At 41.6% G+C, this 12301-nt stretch overlaps 1 protein-coding gene across 11 annotated transcripts in view; it reads right to left on the reverse strand.

Moving 5' to 3' along the window:
* PDE5A (phosphodiesterase 5A) overlaps positions 1-12301 on the reverse strand; it is a 91466-nt gene that overhangs the window by 33669 nt on the left and 45496 nt on the right. For all 11 annotated transcript variants that reach the window (XM_035111541.2, XM_060278567.1, XM_035111539.2 and 8 more), the window contains exons 4-7: positions 7644-7715; positions 4547-4636; positions 2566-2703; positions 1625-1692 (exon numbers count right to left, since the gene is read on the reverse strand). In XM_035111541.2, coding sequence (XP_034967432.1) covers positions 1625-1692; positions 2566-2703; positions 4547-4636; positions 7644-7715 — 368 coding nt within the window. The remainder of the gene's footprint in view (positions 1-1624; positions 1693-2565; positions 2704-4546; positions 4637-7643; positions 7716-12301) is intronic.

Genomic DNA, 12301 nt, shown 5'->3' on the forward strand with positions numbered 1-12301 from the left:
GACTCAGTCTTTGCCTGTACATACTCAGAAGACTTTTGCATTGACCAGATCGTCATGCATAATGCTGTACTGGAAAGAGCCCCATATGCTCTAGAAGTGAAGCTTTTGGGGGTCTTTTATAGTTAAGGAGATAAATGTGTTTGCCAACAATTTCAAAACATCTCCGAACAAACTTGCCAGAGACTATGCCTTGTTAGCATTAGGGGCTGTTTTCCACTTGGACCACCTTGATTAGTGCAACATCTGCAAAGACTCTGTGCCAAGATTCCTCGTTAAGAACTCTGCATGTATTTTATTAGGCAAATGTGATGACTTGGATCAATCAATCAATCAATAAATTTTATTTGCATAGCCAACAGCCATAGCAACAAAATACATGCAATATAAAATTAACTTGGATATTGTGCCCTTCTAGAAAGCTGTGGGCTGTAACCCTCTCTGTAAGATGAATTTCTATGTCACATACTACTCAATCTAGCTGGCATGCATCTTTGTTTTAATCTACAGAATTAATTGGCAGGCCCATTGATTTTGAAGGAAATTGCCAAGGGAAGGATGCTTGGAATAGCAGCCCAAGTCCCATGAACATCAGCAGAATTAAGCCAATTTCAATAGTGAAAATAGGTCAACGTTTTCACCACATGGGTTGGATAAAAGCTTTTAATAAAGGTTGAGTTGAATTAAGCTTTCAAAATGTTCATTGTGTCTTTCCATATGTCTGTTGCTTCTTGTATTGAGTTGCTTCCAGGCCAACATTATGAGGACACTCTAGGTGTAGATTTGACCCACCTGACCCTCAGAAGTGGCACACAGACAATCCCCATTAGTCTGAGCACAGTTTGAGCACCAGCAGCATCAGCATGAGCTTTCATCAGGGCTGGCTGACTAACTTAAAGTCCTCTTAATGTTGTTGAACTCCAATTCCTGTTTGCCCCAGCCAGCATGGTCAGTAGTCAGGGATGATACGCGAGGTAGTCCAACAACTTCTAGAGGGCCACAGGTTAGCCAACCCTGGTCTAAATAACTGTTTTTGGAGTGACTGTTGCAGGAAATCCCTTCTACCTGTTGTTTGCAATTCACCATCTCTGCATCTAGTTTAGCACTATGTCAAGCAAACAGTGGTGGGGAACTTGCCTGGCAAATACACTGCAGCACTAAGAGGAGAAGATAAGCCAACAAAATGATGAACCATCTTCATCTTGATATGATCCCTTCTCCTCTTGCTCATACATGAAGGCAAGCATCCTCTTTCATATCTCCTCTATCCCACTCTCCTCATCGCGGACTTTGTTTATGCACCCACCAGAAGTAGAATGGAGCCACTAATTTTCAATCCCTTTTGTAAAGCAATGAAGGAGCTTTTAAAAAGAAAAGTGTACAGAACACGTACAGCCATTCTGTCTGGTAGTGCTGAATTTCTGAGCAAAGAGGAGTGCAACCTTCAGGGGTTATCTTCTGCACAAGCTCCTCTGAAATTAGCGGAATGCACAAGAGGTGTATTCTTGTGCATTATTTCATATCTGCAGCTTTGTGTAAAGTTTCTGGTGATATGAAAGCAGAAAGCACTGCATTTTCTGTCTTGCCCATGTGTCTGGGGCAATCGTAATTTGAGGTCCATTTTTACCTTTTGTGCGTCTCACTTGAATTTTCTAATTCCTCAGATTCCATGTGAAAGACGCTGGAAAATGGATCCTAAAAATGAGAACAGAGTTTCAGCTTAGTTAGTATATATAAATGGAATTATCTGTATTTCATAGCACTCAATTAATTAATTTATTCAAGGACAGCAGCAAGTTGCTTCTGTCTCATGGTTGCCGTGTTGTAAGGCATAAGAACATAAAAGCCCAGTTGGATCAGACCAAAGGCTCATCTAGTCCAGCATTCTGTGGCCAACCAGATGTCCATGGGAAGGCAACAGGCAGATACTTCCAGCAACTGATATTCAGAGGCATACTGCCTCAAATACTGAAGATATTTTCATTTTCATATGTGACTGCCTTAAATTTCTTCATGGGTTGTAATCAGGGACCATATGCTCCTCTATAAACCCAAAGGGCATCTTCGAGTCCCTTCTCCAGGTGTCCTCACCAGGTGAGATGTGCTAGGTGGCACCCCAAACATGGAATGCTCTCCTCAGGTGCCTGCACCCTTGATGCCATTTCAGCATTAACCAAACACCCTTTTTATGTTTGCAGGCCTTTTAATCTGTTCCTTCTTAAATGCGTTGTGCTGATTTTGTGTTTTATCGATTTATTGTATGTATACTATTGTTGTTGCTTTTGTTCTCAGTCACTATGAGAACATGGGAGACAGATTAAAAAATTTAAAATTGCAGGGTGCACAAAATGTGCAGGGTGCACAACAACCACTGCACTCTGCTCTTTCAGTGGCTGTAATCCAGGGATCTAGTCCATTGTTGTTCCTTGTAGGCATATGGTCATTGAACGCAATTGCAAAAGATGGGTTTCCAGTGCTGATTATGGGAAGCAGAGTTCTGGCTCTAAAGCATCTAAGGGTTGCCTAAGAACCTTCTTTCCTTGAAAAGCAGTCAGGTTCTGTACTTACTGAGCTGTCTTCATCCACTATGAAAATGGTGCATTTCTGCACCTGCATAAAGGTGATTATGGTGGCAGCTATCTTCTTCAAAATTACTTCTAAAGATTGCTGCTCTTCAAATATTAAGCTGGCAAGATCGAGGAGAACCTACAAGGAAAAAGAAAAGAAAGATATATTAATGTTGGAAATTTTTTGATGGAAAGCAAGGCAGATACAAATTTAATTATTATGCAGTGAGATTCCCCCCCCTTTTTTTAATGGAGATGAAAGTCTCAGGACCAAACAACACATGATGCCAATCATCTATTTTTATATATATTTTTAATCGAAGAATCATAAGCATTTTTCATTCACACAAAACCCCTTATCAGGAACCTTGCTGGAAGACAATCATAGCAGAACCCAAGACATAACAGAACCAAATAATAATAATAATAATAATAATAATAATAATAATAATAATAATGGAGCATAACTGAAGAAATGTTTCACCCCACAAGTTTTTTTTTAACCTACTTCTTTTACAGTTTCCCCTGCCTTTTCTTTTGGTGATATCCTTTGGTTAAACCGATAAATATTTAACATTAAAAAGTTTTCAAATTAGCTACTTGGCTACCCATGCTTTCTACTTCCTGTCTACTCAAGACAGAGACATCATTCATTCATCTTCTGCAATAGAAATTTTGGGTCAGGTACATTCTTAACCCAGTGGGGACTCGCGTCTTTGGATGTTTTGGCTCATCGTGTCAACACAACCTTGATTTCTCCCACAATGCCCCACTGTAAGCTTTGCAGTGGGTGGGTGGGTGTGTATGTGGGGTGGAATTCTCAATTTGGCAAACTAGGACCCTGCTTGAAAAAACAACAGCCATGCAGTGCCACATTGTGGAGCTGGGCTGAGACGTTTACACCCCTTTTGCAAGCAATTTTGAAATCCCATCCCACTGTCAAGCTTAGGAGCACGGCCCTCCTATTTTATTCATACTGATTTCCCCCCCACACACACTGCCAGAGGTGGGCCTAGATACTTCCCTCCGTAAACAGTGGCGGAATATAAATAACCCTCCAACAAAGCACATGGCTAGAGGACACACCCTTAGAAACATACTGAGAGAGACCAACTCTGATTCACCAGATACAGTAAACACCCTATTAATACATGTGGAGGAGCCTCAGAGTCTGAGTGAGTTTACAGAAGACGCAGGATCAGGGCTTGTTCAAGCTCCAACTCACCCCAACGTCAGGAAAATTAGAGTGGCGGGGGGAGGGGGAAGATGCTCTGAATTTACCTTCCTTTCTTTTCTACTTCCCCCCACCCCCAAGCATTTGAAACCTCTCAACTCTTTATTTCTTTAGTTACATCTCACCACTGCCCATCGAGGCATTTTTATGTTGGCTACAATCTACATGTTCATATAAGGCCTTTGGCTCAGTGGGGAGAGCACATGCTCTGCATGCACAAAGTCCCTGGTTCAACCCTAATGTCTCTAGCTATTTGAAGTAGCAGAGAGCCAGTTTGGTATAGTGGTCAGTGTCAGACAAGGACCTGGGAGAGCAGGGTTCAAATCCCCATGCAGCCATGAAGTTCACCTTGGGCCAGTCACTGCCTTTCAGCCCATAGCAGTCAAGTTCTCCCTTTTTTAAAAAAAGGGAAATTCCCTTATGCTGAATAGGGAAAACTTGACAGCTATGTTTCAGCCCAACCTACCATACAGGGTTGTTATGGGAGTTGAATGGGGAGTTGGAGACCCATGTATGCCACCTTGTGCTCTTTGGAAGAAAAGGTGGGATATAAAGCAAATAGAGGAAAGCCCAAGACTATACGAGCCAAATCAAGGCCACATGGACAGGCTCCCACACTGATTCTGCCCACAACTCCAAGCCATACATTATGCAAGAGATGCTAGAGATAGATGATAGATAGATAGATAGATAGATAGATAGATAGATAGATAGATAGATAGATGGGATAATGACTTTTTAGGCTCACCTGGTTGCGTCTGTTTTCCAGTAGGGACGTCTCATACAGCTGAGCATTGTGAAGAACAATTCCACAAAAAGCCAGGTATGCAGCAAAATCCTAAAAAACAGATAATACTAAGTTAATTGAATTGGTGGGCTGAATATTGAGATGGCTGGGAGATAGTCAACTAATCGCTGTAACAGCACAATATAGATAAGGACCAGAAAGTATTGGGCTAAATTCTACTAACACAAAAGCTGGGAGGGCAGGTTTCAAATTGGACAGAAAATTGTCTTGCTTGCTCTAGGTGCTTTCCTCTCTATTGGTTTATATTGACTCTTAACATTTCCATAAAACACGCTGGCAATCCTAACCATTGTGAGATTACTTCTCTGCTCGTTGCCATTTATCTTCAGTATCTGCCAACAATCCCAAAGAAGGGACAACATGTACAGACTTATATATCAGATTCCCCAAATAGTTATTTACATTTTGAAATGCTCTTGTGTTTTCTTGTTTCTAACAGCACTCCAAATGCTTGGATATGGCTTGAGGAGTTGTTATTTTCTGTTCCCAAGAACCCTGCTTTAGTAGCAATGAGTGTTGTTTATATACTGTCCGAAAATACCCAATTCTACCTGTGACCATATCCCCAGTGGTAAAGATTTGTGGTCAATTCTTGCAAACTCAAAACCAGAGTTGGACAATGGAATGTCTTATGTGCAATATTAAGTGTACAACGTCTTACAGAGACCCTCATCAACTTGGTCCAAAGCAAATAAAATAAGGAGTCTCCTTCCCTGAGTAATAATAAAAACAATCTACAGATGCTATCAAAGAGTGTCTGAGATTATTTTTTGACAATTATACATAAAATTGTTCTGCTAGTCAGCAGTTGCCAGGAGTCCTGCATTTGTTTTGGAAACATGTGTCTCGCTTCTAACCACAGCTTACTTAAGAAGTATCACTGACATCAAGGTATTTATTCATGAATAAGTGCATTCTTGAGCACAACCCATGCAATATTTATCTCTATTTTGTCATGAAAAAAGTATTCCTTAATAAGTAGTTCTGGGGAACCCACACACACCAAAAGTTACGTCAGCCTTAAATACTGAACACATGGTATAGCCACCTATCATACAATAAATCATGTGTTTTAAAAGTAGGAATCAAATTTTGCTTACATAGCAAACTTGTGAGCCATTTTTGTTTAGGAAATATATTACTTCTGATGTCCTGCAGATGTTCATCACACATTCCATTTAGACAGGATGAATGAATTCTTATCCTGCTATTGCCAATGTTTGTCAGCTAGTAGCATAGCAGCCTTTCCCAAACTGGTCCCCTCTCAATATTATGGACTACAACTTCCAACAGCTCCAGCCAGCACTTGGGACGATGGAAGTTGTAGTCCAACTGCATCTGGGGGAGTTGGACTGGGGAAGTATTGGAAGATTAAACAGTGAATAGATTTAAAGATGGTACAATCATAGTTCATCATAAAAACTGCTCTGAGATTTACAAATTCAATAAATAAGAAGAATAAGAAGCTCATAAATGAGTGATTTCTGTACATAAGTACATCAAAAGTGCCCTGATGGATTAGAGCAGGGGTTGTCAACCTGGTCCCTACCGCCCACTAGTGGGCGTTTCAGCATCCTAGGTGGGCAATAGGGGGTTCTACGGCACATGCTGAATCCTCCTTCCATCAAGCATTGGTGGGCAGTAAAGAAATTTTACCATCAAGAAGGATGCATTAGTAGGCGGTAGGTATAAAAAGGTTGACTACCCCGGATTAGAGGAAGGCCTATCTAGCCTAGCATCTTGTTTCCTCACACTGACTAACCAACCAGATGCTTCTGGGAAGCCCACAAGCAGGACATGAGAGCAATAGCATAACAGGGAGCAGCCATTTTGTGGGGGGGGGGGTCTGTTCCTTGCCCCCGTGCACATTAGTGGAGTGGACATAATCTGCTCTGTTACGCCCACATTCAGCTCTCTTCCGGGTCCAAAATGACCTGTGTGGCGGCGGTCGTGCATCAATTGGACATGTGCAAAATGGTCACCGCCTGTACTCCTGCTGTTGTTTCCAAGCAACGGGTTGTCAGAGGCATGTTTCCTCTGATCCAGGAGGCATAATAAAGCTACTGACAGCCTTTATCCTTCATGGATTTGTCTTATCCCCCTTTAACACTATCTAAGCTGACATCACTACATTTTGGGGAAGCCTATTCCAGAGTTTTAACTATGCAACATGTGAAGAAACACTGACTTTTGTCTTCATTGGATGAATACCAATACTTTGAGGCTCTAGTGCTATGTTCAAGCAGACTAAACAATCCAGAATAAACTCATGTAAACAGAGAGGAAATTAAATTATCTGTGTATACCAGCAACTTCTATGAGTCTATATTTGAAAGAAATTGTTGAATTTCTAAGCTCTGTTACATAGAATGCTTATTTATTTTGTTTTAATTAATGTATAGACCACTCACATTAGAATATATATGAGTGGTGTACTTCTTTTGAACACAATTTCTGAATGTCTGAATGCTTCCAAACTGCATTAATTTACTCCCACACTGTTGTCAGTAGAAAAGTGGTTTACTTTTGTGCTGTTCACATGGTCACTGAGAGAAATATTAATTAGTTCCTGTTACTCTATTTATTTACTGTTTCATTGAGTGATTCTCCACTTTCTAACAAGTTTCCAAGTAGCTTACAGAATATTAATATTACAAGAAAACTTTCTTTAAAGAAAAACATTTATGCCCTGCTTTTCATCCTTAATAGCAAAGAAGTGTGCAAAAATAAAGAGACAAGCAAATTACAAAATTCAGAATATACAAGGAGCCACTTAGTCCAACAGCAGGTAAGTCAAAAGAATCCAGTTGGTACTAATGTCCAGCAGAATTTTCCAAAACCAACTGTTTTCAGCATGGTGCTTAAATGACATCAAAGCAGGCAGCAGGTGAGCCTCCCTGGGGGAAGAACTCCACAGCCAGGGTGCTACCACCTAGTTGGCCCTTTCCCTAGAAGCTACCTGCCCCACCTCAGATGGTGAAGGCACTTGAAGTAGCTTTGCTGTAATGGAAAGTGAGGAGAAGCTAATCATTTATACCTTCTCATCTTGCTCAGTGAATATTCCTCCACCACCAGACTTCTTGTTGATTGCTTGTGCCACACCAACAACCTGATGAAAATAAAATATAGAAATATTAGTTAATTCCATAGGGTTTTGACTGCAAGTCATGTAGAAGTGAACATTAGATATCAAGTAGCTGCTATGTACTAACTTCTTCTTCTTCTTCTTCTTCTTCTTCTTCTTCTTCTTCTTCTTCTTCTTCTTCTTCTTTTAAATAAATGTATGTTTTAAATGAAAATGTGTATTTAACATCTCAACTTGATTGGTACTATGATTTCTCCATGTCAGAAACTTTGACAGAACAGAGGGCAAGAAGACCCCAAAATGTATTTTAATTCTCCAAATCCAACGCTCGATATTTCCATAAATTGCTACTGTTGGGACAAACTGTTGCTTTTGATGTTACAACAACCATGTGTTCGAGAAAGTTTTCTATGTACCACATGTTGTCAATGGCAATGAGATGAGAGTGGTAGAGAAGGAAACAAGGAATGCAGGAGTCTTGGACTGCACTGTTTTCTGCTCCTGCCCCTACCAAGTGACCTCCCCCTTTTTGACAGCCCCAGATCACTCCAGGTGGGTCACACCCCAGTGAACCAGGGGGTGCCTGATAGCAAGGACTGGCTGGATGAGGAGGAGTGGTGAAAGACGCCAGCCTGGGAACCCCCCCCCCCCCTGGGGAAGCCTGAGAGCCAGAGGAGTGGTGGTGAGACATTGGACAGATCAGAGGGGGAGGGGAGGGGATGAATGGTTGGATGCTGAAGAAGCAACAGGCTTTAGTGAGCAAGAGGGGCCAGATGTGGAAAGCAGCTCAGACTCAGCTGATGAAGCAGAGAAGGAGGGAATAGATGCTCCATTATAGAGGCTGGCTCTGCCTGAGACCTCTCTGCTTGTATATGCTGTTTTCCTTTAAGAATGTACTTTTCTGCTCATTTCTGCGTCTTCAGTGACACCCTGCATCTGAACCTGCCCTGCATCTGAACTTGTTCTGGTTAAATGTTGAATCGGCCACATTCTGTTCAGGATGCACAACCCTACTACGGTATGTAGATGGAAGTTAATATTGCTTGTAGGCAATATTTGGGGGTGGGGCTGCGCAACAGACATTGGCAGGTTATTAAGCTTTGTGGCTCCTCCAAGCCTCAGATTCCCCAGAACCTGGTTTTAAATGTTATTATTTACAAATAATGCAAGGCACTTTACATAAAACAAAATTATGCAAGGCACTTTACATAAAATTAATACAAGTTTCTAATCGAATATAGAAGAAGAAGAAGAAGAAGAAGAAGAAGAAGAAGAAGAAGAAGAAGAAGAAGAAGAAGAAGAAGAAGAAGAAGAAGAAAACTATTATAACACAATATGATATGACACAGACAAAGTGGCAGAATTTACAATAAAAGCAATGCTATTCTTTTTGCATACCACATCCTCACAAGTTAAGGGCTTGTCTACAGCTTGCCGGTGACATAACAATTCCATGAGCATTAATGGAAAGTTTCAAAGGGAGTGCTCCATTAATACACTTATATCTGATGTTCTTGGGACCTCCTGCAGAGAGGTAATTGAGTCAGATGAGCAACTTTTGATGTATCACTAGTCGTCCAGAGCAAATGAAAATAGCAAGATGCCTTTTTTGAAAGGTTTATCTGCATGCAGAATCTGAAGTGCTTTCTTCCAAAGGGAAATAGCTCTGCAACCCCACCTCACTTATTTTCCTGCCTCTTTCAACCTTCTTTCAAAGTTTGGCACAGAAAAAAAAACAATTTCTGAAGAGGAAGGCTGGTGGGGAGGAAGAGATATCTGTTGGCATCCATCTGTCCTGAAAGACAATGGAGTGCGCCTCTGGGGGTGAAGTCAAACCGCTGTAGAATCACAGCGCCTGTTGTGGATGCAGAGACCGGTATCTCGTAACTGCTGACCTCATGTTGTTTTTGCTGCATTAGCAGCACCAAAGTGACCTCTCTGGGGTGCAATCCTGGACAGTGTGGATGGAGGTCCTGGGCTGCCAGGACAACTAGACACACACCTCCCCCCCCCGGCTTCACTGATGTGGTCCAAAGGAAAGCAGATCAATACAATTGGCACCAGCTTGGCTGCAGTAGTTGCCGAAAATAAATGTACAAGGCACCACCCAACCACCTTAGGGACTCCATTCCAGATTTGTGTAGGGTTAACTCCTTAGCCTTCTCTTCTCCCAAAGAAAGGCAATGGGTACTGATTTTTCCACAGGGTTTACTCCCAAGCCTTTCTTACAAATGAGTATAGCAACAAGCCAGTGGAGGTTTAGATCACTGGTGCGATGGGGGTGCAGTACTGGGCGCAACAGATTGAAAGCCAGGTAAGAAATGGATGCCAACCCTACTCTGCCAGCCACTAAAAACATAGCAATCATGAATTCTGCATGACTGTCTTGAAAGAGGTAAAATATAGCACCATTTCCAGATACAGTAGTTATCTGCAGATATATAGCACCTAGGCTTTCTCATCCTGGTGAAACGGATTCTGGAGTTGTGAAAAACATTCAGCAAAGTGAGAAAAATCTAAACATGCATCATTTAGGCTGACGGAGCATCATCATACATAAGTAAGATTTTTATTCTCTCCTAAAACTGACCAAATAATACCGCCACGAGTAAGAACAAGACCAGACTGTGGGAAATGAACCTAGCAACACATTCCTTAATTAAGCAGATGAATCGAACCGGCATTTAAGCCTAACCAAAATCCTTCAGACAAACCTTCCATACATACCCCAAGAGTGCACTACAAACTGGAACAGTTAAACTCATCATTTCAAACAACATTACTGGACAAGTAATAAACATTTACTCTTCAACTTATGCTCTTACTTCCCCACCCCACCCCTTAGAGGTTGTCTGTACTACTTCACTTGCAAGCTGCAAAACAAACTTTTCTCTCCCCTCCATTAATATTCATAGTATGTTAGAACAATATTGTTTTTTCAAAACTCTAAGCATGTGCAGTTTTGCAGTTTTAATTAATATTTTGAATTAATTTTAGTGTAGATATACCATACTAACATGAAGATAGAGATTGAGAAAATATATGGGAAATCTGTATTAGGAAGAGGGGGGGGAAATAACAGATAGAAACAATACACCATGATATGTTATATGGAAACACATTGTCTGCTACCATTCTGGAATGAGCAAGGAGCAGGTTTAAAGTAACTTATGTCATGGCGCCATCTTCCCAATGAGAACAATATGGAGTTTGCTTCTACTTCTCTGATGGAAAATGCATTTACCTTAGGAATAAGCACCCTTTTGTTATAGAAAAGGGGTAATATATCTATTTAAAAGTAAAAATAATAATAAATGAACACCCGTAACCATATATGTGCCTGGCCAGCTGTGTCCAAACTAATAAATGTTGACATTTGAGGTGCTGGAGGAGAGGATGCTGGTAGAGTGTAGGATGGAGGGGAGCCAGATTGACAGGCCAGGCAAGGTCCAAAGTGGCCCAAGGGAGACCACAGATGGGAAGGGCTGGTATCTTGGGGGGTGGATTCCTTTGAGTAGATGTTGGGGGTGGGGGGACAGTAATTTGGGGTGGTATTTTGCGGAGATGTCTGCTCTGCTGAGGACAGCAAGATGATCAGCAGCTGGAATAAATTATCGCTCTTGATATTGAATACGTATGTAGCTTTACCTACTACATTTCACATTGTATTTTTGCTCCTTTATGTTGTAAGCCACTTTTGAGTGTTGTTTTAATAGAAAAACGGGCTGTACATAGTAAAACTAACCAACCTAACCTTAAAATGTGGGGAGAGGGGAGGGTGGAAGCTGATATGACCTGCATTAACCCCAGGGGGGCTTTGGCATGCTGATCCCAGCCCCGGTGCTGGTTCCAGAACTGTTTGTCACTGGTACTATCATATGGCACCCTCTGGGAGGCCCTTTGCAGCCCTGGAGTTCAGCACAAACAGTCCAGCTACACCACTGCACAAAAGAGAGGGGAAGGGTGGGGCTTCTTGGTTTTAAAGTGTTTTTTTTATATAAAGAAAAAAAGGCCTGAGAGTAACCCAGAACGTTGAGCAAGCTTTCGCTTCCCACTGAGGCCTGTCTGGAGGCTCTCAATACCTGGAATTCCCAACTCCAGCAACTCAGATCTTCTAACCACATCCCAGTAGGAGAGAGGAAAGTTTTATTTGTTTATTTGTTGCCTCTCGTGAGCTTTTTGCACCCCCAGGAAACCAAAGATGTACAAGATAAAGACGGCTGTAATTCAGTTTAGCAGCTTTAGCACATTAGAAGCAAGGGGCTGCTGCCTGGAGTCCACCAGAAATAGAATTATTTGTGACCACCGCTGTTTGGAAGGGATACAAAACAGGAAATGATGCCTTTGGCTATTAATGCAGACCTCAACAGAAGATCTTTTGCAAAGCACACATATGGAAAAGTGTGCTCACCCACTAAGCACCAAAGCTCTAATAGCCAAGTTGCAAAACTGGGTGGAAAAACTCTTTCAATATCTCAGTGGGTTAGATGGTGATTTATAGGCTTCTTCACTCACTCTCACACCAAGCTCTCCAAGCTACCGGCAATACAAGTGGGGTCATTGTGCTGCAAAATTAGCCATTAGCAAGCATAGTCTCAAAATGCTCATTT

The sequence above is a fragment of the Zootoca vivipara genome, chromosome 9, assembly GCF_963506605.1.
Source record: "Zootoca vivipara chromosome 9, rZooViv1.1, whole genome shotgun sequence".
NCBI classification, from domain to species: Eukaryota; Metazoa; Chordata; class Lepidosauria; order Squamata; family Lacertidae; genus Zootoca; species Zootoca vivipara.